A 19,120-nucleotide genomic window follows, 5' to 3' on the forward strand; every position below is an offset into this window, starting at 1 on the left:
CTGATAAGACAGCTTTTAGCAATCACAAATCCACAAGTGCATCACAGTCAGACACATTTGACCCCTGGTGTCTCCAGATTGTCCTCTGGCCAGCAGAACACCCGCTAAGAAAAACTGATAATTAACTAATGTAACAGCATCTTCAGAAGGCAGCCTGGAGGGGCCTTGGTGAAAAGACATCTAGTCCTGCCATTCTGGTTCTGGTTGGGACTGGGAACCACTTGCCATTTGGGACTGAAAGGGGCTAAAAATATTTGGCGTAGCATCAGACACCTTGTGTTAGCGTCTAGCATCAACAAGAATCACATGGGAGAAAAATATTGAGAAAATTCTATCCGTTAATTAAAACATTTCCACAAATTAGGAAAAGACCACCTTTTAAGTTTCGCTTAGAGAAAGGAAACACGGGGTATTCCATGAAAGCAGAATTTGAAATCCAGAGGTAAGAGTTCAGTCACCTCATACTGAGACCAGAAAAGGGAAGTGTTTGGACCAAGGTCATTCAAAAAATCCGTAGAGGTTGTGATGAGCCCCTGCATCCTTTCCACTACAACCCCACTGTCTCTACTAACTGAAAAATATTTTAATTGGAGACACTGTGCCATCTCCAAGGTTCTCCTAAATTACCCTTCAGGATGACCCGCTCTGGGAAGGATGGGTCAGCGCTCCCCGGCTTCTGACTTAGGGGACCGCCACCCTGAATAGGATTGTAGCGCCGCGATCCCCCACCTTCTGGAATCCTGGACGGAGGAAGCTACTAGGGCTGTTCCCTCGCCAACTCCACACCTTCCGGAGCCTGGCCTGGCCCAGCCCAGCCCCTCCGCTGTTTCCCAGTTCCTGGCGGCAGGCTGGGCTTAGGCGGTCAGACCGCCAGTGGGAGGCAAGCGGGGAGCCCCAAACGGAGGCCACACCCAAGAAGGCAGCTCACAGACTGTTAGCAACTTCGCGGGGAGTGGGGTCCGGGATGCGAGTGGGCCGCAGGTCAGTACCCAAAGTGCCAGAGAGGACCTCTCCACTCTCTGACTGGGGGTGGGCATCCCGGGAAGCGATGGCTCGGCCAGGCCCATACCTGTCCTCACGCCTCGCACCCGCCCCGCCGGCGCCGGCCGGGACGGGCCGCCTCTCAGCAATTCCGGGGGCTTATTAGGCTCACTCTGGGTCCGGCAACTAACTGCTCCGGCCTCGCAGGGGTCGCTCGGGCCACGCCCCCCACGCCCCCCCCCCACGCCCCGCTGACAGCCCCGGCTTGCTGGGGGCGGGGGGGCGTCTCCCTGGGCGGGAGGACCTGCTAGTGCACTGGCGGCCCACAGCGCCGCAGCCTCGGTGCCGGGGAAAGATGGCCTATCACCTCGAAGCTCCGCCGGACCCACGCTGCGCCCCCGAGAGGCCGCCTTTGCTTCTGGGGCACCGCGCAGCCTCCCGACCTTCGCACCGGGAACCGTTTCCGGGGCGAATGCTTTTCGTAGCTGACCCGGCGCGGCCCGTGACGCGAGAGCCCAGACGGAAGTGCGGGCGGAGGAGTCGGAGGCCGAGCCGGAGCCCGACCGAGAGCAGGTCTCGGGGGCTCCGGCTGTGGGGACTGCTGGCCCTGGAAGCGATGGCGACCCTGTGGGCCGGCTTCCTTCGTCTCGGCTCCATGCTCAGCCTGTCCTGCCTGGCGCTCTCGGTGCTGCTGCTAGTGCAGCTGTCGGACGCCGCCAAGGTGAGTCCCGCCCCGCGCTCGCCCCAGACCGGAGCTCCTCCCCTGCCTCCGGCCTTGTCCACCTGCGTCCCGCCCAAGTCCTCTCCCAGCCCTGACAGGCCGACCCCTAGCTTCACAGCCCTGGCCGACTACCACCCGGAACCCTCCTGACAGCCAGAGAGCAGTCCAGCCCTCCTGCTCCAGCTGTCTGACGGTCCCCGTCCGCACCCCTCCCACCCACGGAGCTGACACCCCGCCCCAGCCCCACCCGGCCCTGACGGCGCCCAGAGTTGGGACAGCATCTCCGCCTCCTTGAATTTCTCTTCTCAGCCCCGACAGTACCCCCCGCGCCCAAACTTGACAGCCTTTCCAACTCTAAGAGCCTTTAACTAACTTTATACGCTTGAGCTCTGACAGTCCACCGCCGCCCTCCAGCGGCTTCACAGACCACTGCCCCAGTTCCCCAGGCCAAAATGATAGGAAGCCCGCATCTCACAGCTGTCTTCCCTCTTAGGAACTAACTCCTCTCCACTCACCCCTGAACAGATTCCCTTCCCACTGTGGGAACTTGCTTCTCCTGGCAGCCTTCCTTCTCAATACGACCTACAGGAGTCTCTCTCACCGGCCTCATATCCTCACCTGACTCCCTCCAGACCTCCTGGCCCCTTTCTTGCCTTCTCTCTTCTTGATAATTTAGTGGGTAAGGGAGGATCCAAACTACAGGAGAGGTGAGGTTGTGGCCTTCTCCCCTGCTCCATTTCTTGGCCCTTCTGGTCCCCCTCATGCTGCTATCTAGTCCCCTTCGTGCCCATACCCTCCAGACCTGTCCTTGATGAGCTAGCTCATTACTAGGGAAAACAGATGGCCTGCACATTAATGTGATGGGAAAACAGAATGACATTTTTCTTTTTTAAATTGGAGCTTTACTCTATAATACCTTTAAATATAGGGGCTGGGAAAGATGGGTGACAAGTATACAGATCAGGGGGGTTTTGGTCAGGGGTTCTTTTTTTATTGAAGCATGTAGTTAATTTTCAATGCTATGTTAGTTTCAAGTGTACAGCAAAGTAATTCAGATTCTTTTCCGTTATAGGTTATTACAAGATATTGAGTATAGTTCCCTGTGCTATACAGTAGATCCTTGTTGTTTAGGTCAAGGGTTCTTTTTGAAATCTTCCCTACTTCCCTCCAGAAGCAGGGACAGCAGCAAGTCTCCTGACTTTCAAAACACTGCTGGCACCCTCTGCATATCTTCTGTCATCACTCTAAGTGGTATATTGTAACCATGTACTTGTCAGTCTCCTTTACTTGGGCATGTCCTAATTATGGGCAGGAACCATGTCTCACGCTTATCTGAATCCACCTCATTGCACACAAGTTCTGGCACAGGACAAATGCTCACTAGTAGTTGCTCAATGAGTAAATGAATTACCAACTCTGCCAGATATACCACCATATATAGGAGCTTTGGACCCGGTCCTCTGGAGACTAATGAGCCGCTGACTTCTCAGATTAGATTCCCCTTTGCTGGGGAAGCATCTCCTACTCCCTCTGTTCATAAATTTAGCCACCCCTTCCTCCACTTCTTGAAACTTGCTTTATCAGTAGTTGTCCTCTCTCTCAGGGATTAGAAGTAAAGTTTCCTGGGAAGGGTAGACCAAACGGATCTCAGCTACACGACAGTACTTCCCTTATGTATTGGGTTGGCCAAAAAGTTCGTTCGGTTTAAAGTAAAAATAAAAGACACATTCTTCATTTCCACAGAGAACTTTATTGACCGTGTTCACAAACCGAACGAACTTTTTGGCCAACTCAGTACTTCCTTTCTAATTGTAGCTGAGTGCCTCCAAAACTTCATCCCTTCTATAGGACTCTGGCCCAACCCATTTTATCCATATCAATACCTTTCTACCAAAGGGTGGAAGGATGGTGAGGAGAAGAATTGTGATTTGTTTTGTGAGTAATTTTTAGTTTGATATTTCCCCATCCTTCTGTAATCAGCATTCTTATCTGCAGGCACAGCTGTCTGTCTACCTCGTCTTTCTACTGGCAGGTAGATGGTGATAACATTAGCACAATTTGATTGTCATGTGACACAAAAATGTGATTAACAAGTCACAGATAGTAGATGTTATTTCAAAATAATTTTATGTAGTATATAATCATTCATTAGCATTACCAATGGCTTTAAACAACGTGTACATCTCAAAGTTATTTAAAATTTTAAATGAATGGTTTTAGAATACTTGGCAGGGGATGCTTAGCAAAATGTGTAAGTTGCAGTTTTTAAAAATATTGATGATAAACTGTCAACAAGTTTCTATTTTGGTTATAGAATTCTGAGGATGTCTGATGTAAATGTATCTGTCCTCCCTATAAAGATAATTCTGGGCATATTTATAATAAGAACATATCCCAAAGAGACTGGTAAGTATTCTGGATTACTGAATTACCTGTCAAATTTCTTTCTTTGGTTGTCACTGTTAGCCCTGGATATTCTTCCAATGTATTGTTTTCTCTTTAAGCAAAAGTGTTGAATTCCATTTCTATTTGAAAAAGTGAGAGTAAGGCCCTGAGTGCATGATGTAGGCCCAAAGGAATGTAGCCAAAATCCCCAGGCAGGGAGGCTTTTACATTGGGATGGGGCTGAGTTTGTGGCACCCAGACTACCCATAGCTACCCTTCTGTGTCCCCTTAAATTTTGGTCCTCCCTCTTGCTTCTCAGTGGAAGGTAAGCAAGCCTCATTTATCTGGGTCAGAGTTTTTACAATTTGTAGGTTTGGATGATATATTGTCAGATATAGGAGACTATGTTTAAAAGTGTCAAAAGGCTCAGGAAGGAATGGGAATGAGCCATGAATATCAGAGTGTACCAATTGGTGTGCTATTAATAGGTTATAGGTGTGCCAAGTCATTGATCCCTTCAGCCCTTGGCATATAATCAGGCAGGCCTGTGATGACTGGGATCCTGACTAGCTAGCCACCAGCAGCCTTCTCTATTTATCCCAGTGGACCTTACAAATAATAGCTTTTTCTACATGTGCCATAAAATGATTGGGAAGCAGTTGTTTTGTAGCAGGATAGGTGGGCTCCTTACCCTGGACTGGGACGTTTTATGGTTTGCAATGGAAGATTGCCAGGATAGGCCTAGAAGAAAAATAGCTCCAAATGTTCCGTACTTTCACATGTGCCCGATTTCACAGCTAAATAGCCCCGAACGTTTGAAAGCAGAATTAAATTCATTGTGTTACAATATTCCAAGCTGACTTTGAATAAGAAAAGGCAGCCTTTGAGCATGTTTAGCTTTTCTGATGTCGTTGTCTGTTCTTCCCATGATGTGCATTTAGGTTCAATCTGACATTTGGTAAGTGTATTCTTGAGAACTTCTTGTGAGCTTTTGTGTTCTACTTTAAATTGTCTCATACTACAAAGTGATTTAGCTATTTTTCTAGGTTTTATATCAGCAAGTTACTTTATATGAAAAGAAAACTCAAATAAGTTATTCCTATAAATTTTCCAAATATTGTGCACTTACAATCAGTTTATTCTACTATCAGTAATAGAATGTGATGCCTGTTACTTGAGTGGCAAATGAACTCACTATTCAAGTGTTTAGCACTAATCTTTTCACTGACTTTTTGTTTTTCCAGGTTCACAGAGAACCGTATATCATTTATCCCTGGTTATTGGTGAAAATAGGGAGCTTTGAAAATAAACAGTTGAAAACAAGGCTTGCTTTGGAATTTTTCTTCCCTCTCTCCCTTGCTTCCTTTCTGCAGCTTAGTCTTTTACTAGGGATAGGTTCACAGATGTCACTGAAAGTTTTTTAACTGGCTTTAGAAGGGTAGGCAAGTTATGACTAATCAAGGTGTTATGGCTTTCTGAGGCTTCCAATATCTTATCTGACCCTATATGTAATTTTATATATAGGGTCAGATAAGATATTGGAAGCCTGGCCTCTCCATTTTGTCCAGTTGTTAGCTTTAATTCTTCATTGACCTATACTGTCTAACTTAAGAAAAATTTGAGTTCTCTGGTTTGTGTTTGAGGTGTGATTTGAAGCTGATAATGTCCTCCTTTTGGCACTAGGGGGAGGTGTCGCCTAGTGTCCTGAAGTGGTTGTGTTCTGTATCTGGGTTCTGTGTTCACAGTGAGTGGCCAGTCAGAACCAACCTTCCTGCTTCCTCTCCCATCCTGCACAGCACTCAAAATCTCCTTGTTATTAAACTGTATTTGTACTTCCAAAGAAACACTCAATACTCAACACTTAGATTCCCAAGTAATTCTTAAGTATTGTTGCTAAGGCTTCTGAAGCTGAAATAGAAAACTAAGTAGGAGATAAGTCTCATTTTCCTGAGGTTCAGAGAGATACAGGGGGGCTGTCCTAGGAGGCAGGAGCCCTGGATTCTGGTCCCTTTAGCTATTACTTTACTCTGTGACCTGTACAGGTGAGCTCTCCGAGAGTGCTGGGCTGCATGACCTCTATGATTCTGAGCTAGATACCCCTGCAGTGGGATTTAGCTTCCTCTGCCTATTTTATGCCTGCATCCAGCTGGATATGTTCCTGGTCTTCTGTACATTTGGAACAAATATCACACACTTGTATGGTGTGAATTGTGGGACCTTACTCTTATTTGAAATTCTGCCAGTTGGGACTTATTTTTTCATTACTACCTTTGTTAAAATTAAATTACCTGTTAAGGAAAACTGACTGAACTTTTATCATTTATGCCATTTTGGGTTTTCTTTCTTATGCCACAGCTCAGAGGGAACAGAACACAAAAAAGTACGATCTGATAGGGCAAAGGGAAGGAATCAGCTTGGAGCATTGGATGCCCTCAAGAAGGTGGGTGGAGTGAGACAGGATGCTGTGGTAGAGTTCTGGAGGCAGCCAGACATGCCTAAGGGAGAGAGCACAAGAGGGAGGGAAACTGCCCAGCAGCCAGCAGGAGGACAGCAAAGCTTTGCCTGCCTTTGCTGAAGGTGATCAGGGTAGTGGGCTCTTAATAGCTGGGGAGAGTAAGAATTTAATTATTTCCTAGAATTGACAGATTTCTGGGAAAAAGATTTTTTGGATAGGCTTGCTTTTTCATAAGCCATAAATAAGTGACCTGGAAAATGGGGAGAAAATAAACCTCCAACCACAAAAACATTCAGCCTTTTATTATTTTTAGGTACTGTTGCCAGGTAGTGTTTTCATTTAAAAATATTTTTGTTGTCCTAATCCTACTTCTACATGCTTTTTAAATAGACTTTTGCTTATTAAGAAAAGTAACTGTTTCTTACTCTGGTGTTCAGCTTTCAGAGCTTCATAATTTACCAACTGTTAGGTGTGATTAGCCATTCATATACCACACTGTGGCAGTTTAGATGATATTAGATAATTCATGAAAGAGGTAATCTCATATTTGAATAATGCTCCAGGTCACTTTAAATCATTTAAAGCAGTTTTACTTGCTAAATGAACAAGTCTAAATATGACTTGATCTGCTAAGTAGTTTTCAGTCCCATTTGGGATTTTTCAGGTGCATTTTTAACTATAAATATCACTTTTGAAAATAGCTGCTACATATGTGTCTTTATGGTTTCTTAGACTGTTAAAGCTTACCAAATTGCTAATGTTGAGAGAGGAAATGATTTCCCTTCCCTTACTGATTATTCGTTCTTTATATTCATTCTTTCATTGGGAAAGTTCAATGATTATTCCAGATTTCAGGAAAGGTTTGATCAGTGCAAGTAGAAAATCCAGCTAGGTTTAGGCAGTATTTTATCTTTGTTTTTTCAGCGATTGCCTTCATGTTGTGGACCCCATGCCTGTGCGGGGGCCTGATGTAGAAGCATACTGTCTACGCTGTGAATGCAAATATGAGGAGAGAAGTTCTGTTACGATCAAGGTGAAAAAACAATAATCCATCTTTTCTGCTTCTGGAACAGTTTTTGATGGTATCTAGACAAGAAAGAAAGTTTTGGACATTTGAATTCTATTTAGTTACCTAAACTATTGCTCTTCCATCCTGTTCCCCAGCACCCTCTTACCCCCGCCTTTCTCATCCCCAGCCCGTACCCTAAAAGGAGCAAGGGGCCTGCTCTCCACCTGCCTCGTTGAGATGCCTTGTGCATTAATTAGGATACCTTAGATAGATGTGATATGTGAAATGGCACAAAAAAAGCCCTCAGTATAATTAGCATTTCCCAGAAACACATTCCAGCTTCACTGCGGGCAACGTATGCCAAAGATTAGTGAGAAAGCAGGATGATTAGACCTTCTTCTTCCTGCCCCCTCAACCCTTAGAAAAAGTTATATATAGAGTGACTACTCTATCCTACAAAACATCACTTCTGGATTTTAAGATTTCCTTTGTTTATCTTTTATAGGAAGTGGAATGTAGATCAGTCTCATCACAATATGGACCTCTAATGAGTTCAATTACTTTATTATGGTGGCTAATAGTTCTTCTCCCCAATTTTTTTATATGGAGGTCCCCATTCTTGTTGCAAAAAAAAAAAGCCTCAGGGGAATCTGGGGTGGTCAGCTATGCCAGTTACAAAGATTCCTGTTGTGATTGACCCTGTGGAGAGCTCCTGCTCCAGCAGGGTACTGTCCCATAGAGAAACCATCACTGTACTTTTCTATTTTTTAACAAAAATTTAATGTATAATTTCCATACCCCAAATGTCACTCACTGTAAGTGTACAATTTATTTTTTTGTTGTTGTTTTTTTTTTTTTTGCAGTACGCGGGCCTCTTACTGTTGTGGCCTCTCCCGTTGCGGAGCACAGGCTCCGGACGCGCAGGCTCAGCGGCCATGGCTCACGGGCCCAGCCGCTCCGCGGCATGTGGGATCTTCCCGGACCGGGGCACGAACCTGTGTACCCTACATTGGCAGGCGGACTCTCAACCACTGCGCCACCAGAGAAGCCCATATAAGTGTACAATTTTATAAATTTTAGCAAATTTAAAACCAATTTTTAAAATCCAGTTTTAGGGACTTCCCTGGTGGTCCAGTGGTTAAGACTCCGCACTTCCAATGCAGGGGGCACGGGTTCAATCCCTGGATGGGGAACTAAGATCCCACATGCCCCGCAGCCAAAAAGTAAAAATAAATAAGTACTTTGGGTATTGGCCCTGATAACTTTCTAAAAAAAAATTTAAAAAATTCAATCCAGTCTTAGAACATTCCCATCACCCCAAAAAGATCCCTCATAACCATTTATAGTTAATCCCATTCCTACCCCCAGCCCTAGACAATCACTATTCTGCTTTGTGTGTCTACAGATCTGGACATTTCATATAAATGGAATCATAAAATATGTGGTCTTCTATGACTGGTTTCTTTCACACAGCATAATGTTTTTGAGGTCTCTTCATGTTGTAGCATGTATCAGTACTTAATTCCTTCTTATTACTGAATAGCGTTCTATTACATGAACATACCACATTTTGTTTATCCATTCATCAGTTGATGGACATTTATTTCCAGATTTTTACTCTTATGAATAATGCTGTCATCAGTATCTGCGTACATGTCTTTGTGTGGGTGTATGTTTTCCTTTCTCTCTGGTAGATTCCTAAGAGAGGTAAGTTTATATTTAATTTTTTAAGAGACTTCCAGGTTGTATTCTAAAGTAGTTGTACCATTTTACATTCTCACCAGTAACATACGAGGGTTCAGTTTCTGTACATCCTCGCTAACGTTTGGTATTGACTGTCTTTAACTGTAGCCATTCTAGTGGGAGGTGTCACACTGTACTGCTTGACACCACACAAATTAAGATCTCAAGAAAATCATGTGCCTAACATGTATTTTTGTATATCTAAATTGATCTAAAGCAGTACGCTGTTGAAATTCATGTGAATTACACTTTCTGTTAGGGATCCTAACAGAAAGTGGTCTTGACTGCAGTGCTGTTCAATCTGGGACACTGTATTCAGGTGAAAAAAGAGAACTGCTGTGCTAGCAGTGGTGCAAATGATTAGCAGTAGGTGAAGATGGAATTTGAAGACTCGTGAAAAGATCCCAAAGGCAAAATGCTTTCTTTCCTTTTTTTCTATAAATAATACTTTGGTGAAGAGTTGCGTTTATTTCTTATGTTGGAATCTGATTTGTATGGAAATCCTATATGCTTGACAGATAGATCAGTCTTCACTAGGGCTTTAACGTTATTATACAAAATTCAGATTTCTTGGCTTGAACAGAGATATAACTTATTTTCAATTTCCTTTAGGTTACCATTATAATTTATCTCTCCATTTTGGGCCTTCTGCTTCTGTACATGGTGTATCTTACTCTGGTTGAGCCCATACTGAAGAGACGCCTGTTTGGACATTCACAATTGATACAGAGCGATGAAGATGTTGGGGTAAGTTCTTAGCATGCCCTAGCTGTTCAAGGCCAGTCTCTGTCGTCATCTGATATAAAGTGCATGTAAAGAGTAGTTACATAATAGATGTCCCTATCTGGAGCAGATCCTCCACCAGAGAACCTAAAGACAGTTCTAATATTAGTGTATGTCTATTTATGAGGAAATTGCTCTGTAAAGCCATAAGTATGGTGGTTAGACCGATGATCCTTGGTGAGTGTGCTGTACAAGGAAGGCTTTGCCTTTCACTACCAAGGGCACAATTTTCATTGCCTTTTCCTGTTTACATTGAGAAAAGCATTGGAGATAGTCTTCTTCCTAGGCTCCTGCCTGAACACCTTTCCTGTCAACATCACCAAATATTTTAAAAGGCAAAGAGGCTTTAGTGAAGGGAAGCATGAAAACCATAATGTTCTTTACTTAATGAAGTACAGCTTGATAACCTGCTGATGTTTTATATTTCCTCCTTTCCTCCTTTAAAAAAATCTGTGATCTTTAACTCTAGAGAAAAATAAAACCATCACTCCTGATTCTCTTCCTATCTTTAAAACACATTCATATTTGTATATATAATTAATATTACTTCACTCAAAACCTTTGAGAAATTGACACAGTCCGCAAATTTGTTATTCAGTATGGCTTAGAGAATTATATTGTTTGTTTTGTCATTATCCTGTTTGGGTTTGTTTCCAAATTTTCCACTATTTCATTATTACATATATAATATTCTTTAGAAATTACTTTTTATTTTGGATTACTTTATTGAACTATGTTTCTTAAAGTGAATAAAATTTAGTAGAGTTTCAAGAATCAATTCCAAAAGCCAAAGCCAGGATAAAGCCTTGCCAATCACAGTCAAAAGTCCTTTTACTCTGGAATGGCTTGTGGACCCATTGGTAAAAGATGAGAAAGGGGATCCCGAATGAATGGCTTAAGTTATAATTACAGAGCCTGCTTGTCTCATGAATATCGATATTGAATACTCAACTTAATTTGAGCAAGATTTCATTTTTGTTTTGTGAAGAACTTTCATAGAAATACCTCTCTTTGCCTCTTTTCCCCTTGCTTCCTTTAGTAATTCAACCAACACATAACAAGTAACTTTTCCATATCAGGAAGGATTAGAGTCTCAAATACTGTTCCCATGTTAATTTTCATTCACATACAACATTTCCCATTGACATTTTGGGTCAGATGATTGCTTTTTGTAGGGGGCTGTCCTGTTCACTGCATGATATCTAATAGCATCCCTGACCTCTGCCCACTAGAAGCCTCATCCCAATCATGACAATCAAAAATGTCCACATACGTTGCCAAATGTTCCTGGGGGTCAAAATCACCCCCAGTTGAGAACTACTAACATATGAAAACGTTATGTATCAAAGGCCACCTAAACCATTTCATTATAGACACAGAGACAGAAACTCTGACTTAAACTACATCCCTTATAGCATTAAATATCTGGTTCCTGATTTTAGGGGTAGACAACAGAACATAAAAGAAATGGATGCACAAATGTGTAGATAAAACCAGGTAGGAAAGGCATTTGTTGGGACCATGTGCTTAGTAGGCATTTTGTTCACCAGTTATTGATTCTGTGAGCATGTCGATCATATGAGAACATTGTCTTGAGAGGCCTGGCTGACTTGTGATATCTGTTAAATTGATTCTGGGCAGAGAGAGGTTTTCTAAACACAGGTATGAATTTATGGTAACAACTCTGTTCAAAAAGAAGTTCAATTTAAATGGCTACAATTGTTGCTAATCCAAGATGATAGTTCTCTCTTTATGTGCCTTTAAACGTGCTTTTGTTAAATTCTGTTTTAATTTTGTCTATTTTTATCAGGTGTAGAGCACTTTGAACCAAGTGAGAGTCAGCACAAGTAGTCAAGAAGCTCAGTGCAAGGAGCCACAATATTTACTGTGTTATATATCCACGACACATCATTGCTATGATCAAAGCAGTACATTAAAACATGTTTTGTACTTATTGTAATTTTATCAGGTGTAAAAATGCAAACATATATAAAGGGTAAATCTCTATTTGCATTCTCCCGGCATCCATGACTATGAGCAGCTAGTTCAGTCTTGTTCTGATGGATGGAGAATAGGCCAGAAGGATTAACTGTTTGTTTAGTCCTTTAAATTTGTTCCTTAAGAAGATGTCTCTCCCCCTACCTTGAAGAGTAGATAACAGGACTATGAAATTGAGAAGCACTCTGCTGGTAAAGTACATCCTTCTTCCCAGTCTTGTTAATGTCAAAACAAACCAATGGTAATAATGTTTTATATACAAGTTCACTGAAGCACCACATTCGGATAGTGCCATTTTAATCTACCTGAACAAAATCAGTGTGCTAAGAAGATGTGACACCAAGTCAAGTTTAGGGGAGCTAAGACCTGTGCTTGTGCTCATTTGTTAGATGACCGTGGATCGGTTTATTTCCTCATGGGAAATAAAGTAATCCAACAACATTAGCCGCCTTCCTCTTTCCTAACGTTCTTTCTTACATCTTTGAAATATTTGAACTTTGCGGAATTGTTTTTATTATTTTCATTTGTAAGGTTAAAAAAAGGATGGGGTTTGCACAAGATATTACCTAAATTAAGTGAAAAGTTGAAGCAATTTTGGTAAAGAAGGCAGGGATAAATTCTTTACAGAAAACTCTTTGATGTCTTTGAAATGTCGACATTATATAAATATCTTGCTCTAAAAAGAAGACCAGGTGTTAAAACACTGTTTAGTTACAGTTTTATATATATAGTTATGCAGTTATGTATAGCTTTCCATAGACACGCTGACTCCTGCCCTGTGTATATAATAGAGCTTTTGCAAACATGCGAAACAATATTGTTTCTTTCCGAGAGGCAAAGGTTAAGAGGTCTGACTTGTGACTTGTATCCTATGTTGGAACATTTAGGAGCTTTGCTAACCCAGGTTCAGGAAAAAGAGATCAAGGAAAAGGCAAACAAAAGCAATAAATTAATACTGAATGCCTTTTGTCATTTAGGCAGCTGTGTTTATATCTCATTCATAGATAGAGTAGCCTGGTGGTTTCCTGTGTAATGACTACAAACATCAGTGGCATTGGTTTATGTTGGTTTACTTTGACCAGGACAGGTTCGTTTTCTACACAGATACCTGGGTGACCCTTCCATGGCCTCTTTCCTAATGCGGCAGCTAACATGGAAGCTACTGTGTGCTCAGCAATGAAAGATTCAAGTCTTTACCAAATAGAAACGCTGAAGTAATAATTCCTTACTGTCCTTAGCACTAGAGGGTAATTGTAGCACTTGAGCTATGTCTCTGTTCATTACAGATTGGGGAAGGGGGGAAATGTAGGTGTTGAGGGCATAAGAAGAGATGGAAACCAACCAAGATAGGATCCAGTCAACTCATCTCCCAGGATGAATGTGGCCCCAAGCTGGCAAGTAACAATTCTAATATAATGGGAGTCAGGAAATTAAAAGATAAGAGTTTCCTCAGCCACAGATTAGCTATATAGTATCAAATAAAACAAGGAAAAGCCCTACTTTCTGTATCTGTAACATATAGATATTAACATGCAAAATAGATTTTCTTTCCACCACTCATCAAGACGGGCTTCTCTTTAATATAAATGACCACTGTCTTTGTCTTGATCCCTACTTCTTAAGGGAATGTCTTTGGAAATGGTGACTCATGGGAACTTTGCACAAATACCTCCTCATCGCTTATTTTACTTGAACCAACTATTTCTGTAGTTGAGTTCATCCTGCTTCTGGCAGTTGAGTGCCTAAGAGTGCTTGGCCAAATGAGATGGTCTGTTTGAAAAGGCCAGCTGCTCCTATCTCCGTGGCTGGATAACTGCTATTGTGTGTGTGTGTTTTACACGGACCATACCGTCTGATGTTCTCCATTCCTGGACTTTCAGGATCACCAACCTTTTGCAAATGCCCACGATGTGCTGGCCCGCTCCCGCAGTCGAGCCAATGTGCTGAATAAGGTAGAGTATGCCCAGCAGCGTTGGAAGCTTCAAGTTCAAGAGCAGCGAAAATCCGTCTTTGACCGTCATGTTGTCCTCAGCTAATTGGGAATCGAATTCAAGGTGACTAGAAAGAAATGAGGCAGACAATGGGAAAAAATTGACTGAGTTTTCCTGGGTTTTGTTTTAATGCCCTGTTGATTTCACTAACTCTTGCTGGAAAATTCAAAACTGGAAACAAAAACATGCTTGGTATTTTCTTTTCTTGTTAATGTATTAATGGAGGCATTTTTTTTTTAAGCACATGCCTCAAACAACGTTAGCCTTTTCTTATTTGTGACTTTTACTAATAAAAATATGTCTGCCTGTAAATTATCTTGAAGTCCTTTACCTGGAGAAAGCACTCTCTTTTTTACCACACAGTTTTAATTTGGTTTTCAAGATAATTTTCAAGGGTGGTTTTTGTGTGGTGTTTTTTGTTTTTGTTTTTGTTTTTGGCAGAGTAGGGGAGGGATACGTGGGAAGTGCTTAACATGACTTTTCTCAAGTCACTTTACTAAACAATCTGTTGTAAATAGACTTTGCCTTTTATTTTCAAGTTTCACTTATATTTTGCAGTCTGCCAGCCTCATCAAAGCCCTGACTTACCTATTTGAATTTTGCACTGACTATGTTATCTGGACATCTGGTTGGCCTGTGGCTGCACTTCATGGTAAATTGGATCTGAAATACCTGGTGGCTCTTCACAAGATGCAGATTTTCTTCATGTACTGTGATGTCTGATGCAATGCATCCTAGAACAAACTGGCCATTCGCTAGTTTACTCTAATGAATAAACATAGTCTTGGTGTGTGGTCTTTCTCATCTTCTTCTAGTATCTTTAAGGATGAATCCTAAGGACTTGGACACTTGCAATAAAGAAATTTTCTTTTAGACCCAAGCCTCCCTGGATTGATGACATACACATATTTGTCAGCATCTCCAGTCAGGTTGAGAGGCAGCTGTTTGAGCTGTAGTGTGTACAGCTTTGAACTAGCACTGGAGTTCCAGTTGCCTCCCTCTGAAAGGTATAGCAGTTATTGGATAACTGGCTTTTTTCTTCCTATGTCCTCTTTGAAATGTAACAATAAAAATAATTTTTGAAACACCTACCAGTGTATCTATGTCTCCTAACTTTTCTCCCCTCCCTCTTTTGCTGTATGATGAACTTGAAGATGCAAAGACAATTTGTACCCTGATGTAAGACTATTGTTTTCTACCAGTCTAATCATAAAACACTGGTAGTAAATTATCTGTGTGTGGGTGTGGGTGTGTAGAGAGAGAGGGAGGGAGAGAGAATGTATGGATACTTAGATGGGTCTCTGAAAGTATACAGATATCATTTTTTTTTTTTTTTTTTTTTTTTTTTTTGCGGTATGCGGGCCTCTCACTGTTGTGGCCTCTCCCGTTGCGGAGCACAGGCTCCGGACGCGCAGGCTCAGCGGCCACGGCTCACGGGCCCAGCCGCTCCGCGGCATATGGGATCCTCCCAGACCAGGGCACGAACCCGTATCCCCTGCATCGGCAGGCGGACTCTCAACCACTGCGCCACCAGGGAGGCCCCTACAGATATCATTTTGATAAACGGATTTAAAATGCATGAAGGAGTGTTCTACGAAATTTTTGAACTAAATTACATTAATTTCATAAGGATGAGATTTTAGGAGCCATTAATGCATTTTTTGGTTAGTGAAAAGCACTTTTTTAAACCCCAAAATCTAACCTAAAATTATTGATTTTATTGTTAGTATTAAAAGATATAAGCTCAACTACAACGAAGTGAAATTTATTCCAGGTATGCAAGGCAGTTTGAACATTTGAAACTTAATGAAATCTATCACATCAACACACTCAAGAAGAAAAATGATGTGATCTTATCAATAGATGCAGAAAGGGCATTTGACAAAATCCAACACCCATTCACAACGAAAACTCTCAGTAAACTAGGAATAGAGGAGAACAAGACAAGGATGTTCTTTGTCACCACTCCTTTTCAACATCATACTGTAAATCCTAGCTAATGCAATAAGACAAAATAAAAGGTACACAGATTGGGAAAGAAAAGTTAAGACTATCATTGTTTACAGATGACATGATTGTCTATGAAGAAAATCCAAAAGAGTTAAAAAAAAAACCTGGTACTAATAAGTGATTTGACTATAGCAAGGTGGCAGGATGGAAGGTTAAGATACAAAAGTCAATTGCTACCCTACATAATAACAATGAACAAGTGAAATTAAAACACAATTGCCATTTACATAAGTATCCCCCCAAATGAAATATGTATAAGTCTAACAAAATACGTACAAAATGTGTATGAGGAAAACTACAAAACTGATGAAAGAAAGAACTAAATAAGAGATTCCATGTCCATGGATAGGAAGACAATATTATCAAGATGTCAATTCTTCTCAACTTGATCTCTATAGATTCAATTCAATCCCGGACTTCCCTGGTGGCACAGTTGTTAAGAATCCGCCTGCCAATGCAGGGGACACAGTTTGATCCCTGTTCCGAGAAGATGCCACATACCGCAGAGCAACTAAGCCTGTGTGCCACGACTAATCAGCCCACACCCTAGAGCCCACGAGCCACAACTACTGAGCCCGTGTGCCACTACTACTGAAGCCTGCACGCCCTAGAGCCTGTGCTCTGCAACAAGAGAAGCCACTGCAATGAGAAGCCTGTGCTGTGCAACAAAGAGTAACCCCTGCTCGCTGCAACTAGAGAAGGTCTGTGCACAGCAACAAAGACCCAATGCAGAAAAAATAAATAAATAAATAAAAATCCCAATCAAAATCCCATCAAGTTCTTTTGTGGATATCAACAAACTGATTGCAAGGAAGCAAAAGACTCAGAAAGTCAACACAATGTTAATGAAGAAGAACAAAATGGGAAGACGGACGCTACCTGTTTTCAAGACTTATTGTACAGCTGCAGTAATGAAGTCAATATCAGTGTGGTGCTGGCAAAAGAATACAAACAGATCAATAGAACAGAATAGAAAGCCCAGAAATAGATGCACACAAATGTAGTTAACTGATCTTTGACAAAGGAACAATGGGAGCACGGAGAAAAGTCTTTTCAGTGAATGGTGCTGGAACAACTGGACAGTCAAGTGCAAAAAAATTAAACTAGACACAGGCCTCACACCCTTCAAAAAATTAATTTGAAATGGATCACAGACCTAAATGCAAAACAAAAAAACTACAAAACTCCTAGAAGACAACATAGGAGAAAATCTAGATTACCTTTGGTTGCTGATGACAGATTCAATATCAAAAGCATGAATCAAGAAAGAAATCATTGATAAGCTGGACTTCATTAAAATTAAAAACTTCTGGTGAAAGACTGTCAAGAGAACAAGAAGACAAGCCACAGACTGGGAGAAACTATTTGATAAAGTACTGTTTTCCAAAATATACAAAGAACTCTTAAAACTCAACAATAAGACAAACAACTTGATTTTAAAATAGGGCAAAGACCTGAACAAACACCTCACCAAAGAAGATATACAGATGGCAGATAAGTATTTGAAAAGATGCTCCACATCATATGTCCACAGGGAAATGCAAATTAAAACAATGAGATACCACTACACACCTATTAGAATGCCCAAAATCCAGAACACTGACAACACCAAATGCTGGTGTGGATGTGTAGCAACAGGAACTCTCATTCATTGCTGGTGAGGATGCAAAAATGGTATGGCCACTTTAGAAAAGAGTTTGGTAGTTTCTTAAAAAACTATACATACACTTACTGTGTGATCCAGCAATTGCACACCTTGGTATTTAATATCTGAGTTAGTTGAAATCTTATGTCCACACAAAAACCTTGCCCATGGCTGTTTATAGCAGCTTTATTCATAACTGCCAAAACTTGGAAGCAATCAAGAAGTCCTTTGCTAGGTGAATAGATAAGTAAACTGTGGTACATCCCGACAATGGAATATTTTTTTAAATTTATTTTATTGAAGTATAGTTGATTTACAATGTTGTGTTAATTTCTACTGAACAGCAAAATGATTCAGGTATGTATTCTTTTTTTTTTTTTTTTTTTGCAGTATGTGGGTCTCTCACTGTTGTGACCTCTCCCGTTGTGGAGCACAGGCTCCGGACGCGCAGGCCCAGCGGCCATGGCTCACAGGCCCAACCGCTCCGCGGCATGTGGGATCTTCCCGGACCGGGGCACGAACCCGTGTCCCCTACATCGGCAGGCGGACTCTCAACCACTGCGCCACCAGGGAAGCCCCAGGTATGTATTCTTTTTCATATTCTTTTCTAGTATGGTTTATCACAAGATATTGAATATAGTCCCTTGTGCTATACAGTAGGACCTTGTTGTTTATCCATTCTATATTATAATAGTTTGCATCTGCTAATCCCAAACTCCCAATCCATCCCTCCCTCACTCCCCTCCCCCTTGGCAACAACAAATTTGTTCTCTATGTCTGTGTGTCTGTTTGTTTCATAGATAAGTTCCTTTGTGTCATATTTTAGATTCCACATGTAAGTGATATGGTATTCAGACAATGGAATATTATTCAGTGCTAAAAAGAAATGAGCTATCAAGCCACAAAAATATGTGGAGGAACCTTAAATAAATATTACTAAGTGAAAGAAGCCAATCTGAAAAGGCTATTTACTATACAATTCCAACTATATGACATCCTGAAAAAGGCAAAACTATGGAGTAAAAAAAAAATCAGTATATAATATGTCATTATACATTTGTCAAATTCCATAGAATTGTACAACACCAAGAGTGAACCGTAATGTAAACTATGGGCTTTGAGTGATAATGATGTGTCAATATTGGTTTATCAATTGTAACAAATATATCATTCTGGGGCTGGCCTATTGGTAGTAGAAGAGAATGTGCATATATGTAAGAGCAGGGGGTAAATGGGAACTATGTACTTTCTGCTCAGTTTGCTGTGCATCTACAATTGCTCTGAAAAATAGTTTATTTAGCAGGAAAAAAATTTTAATAGATATATAATAAAATGTAAGTTCATATTGAGCTTCCTGGTTATGGCCTTAATCTCTATTTTAAAAATATTGGCGAATAGT

General features: G+C 41.4%; 1 protein-coding gene across 1 annotated transcript; it reads left to right on the top strand.

Annotated features, from left to right (window-relative positions):
- The first annotated feature begins 815 nt into the window (after window positions 1-815).
- Window positions 816-15,155, top strand: TMEM9B (TMEM9 domain family member B). The gene is given in 7 exon segments (XM_081239095.1): window positions 816-1,702; window positions 4,017-4,031; window positions 4,035-4,108; window positions 7,467-7,575; window positions 9,907-10,041; window positions 13,956-14,129; window positions 14,625-15,155. Coding segments are annotated over 6 exon segments (855 nt in total). The 5' UTR covers window positions 816-1,336; the 3' UTR covers window positions 14,112-14,129; window positions 14,625-15,155.
- The last annotated feature ends 3,965 nt before the right edge of the window (window positions 15,156-19,120 follow it).

This window comes from Mesoplodon bidens (genome assembly GCF_964165515.1).
Source record: "Mesoplodon bidens genome assembly, chromosome: 7".
Taxonomy (NCBI): Eukaryota; Metazoa; Chordata; class Mammalia; order Artiodactyla; family Ziphiidae; genus Mesoplodon; species Mesoplodon bidens.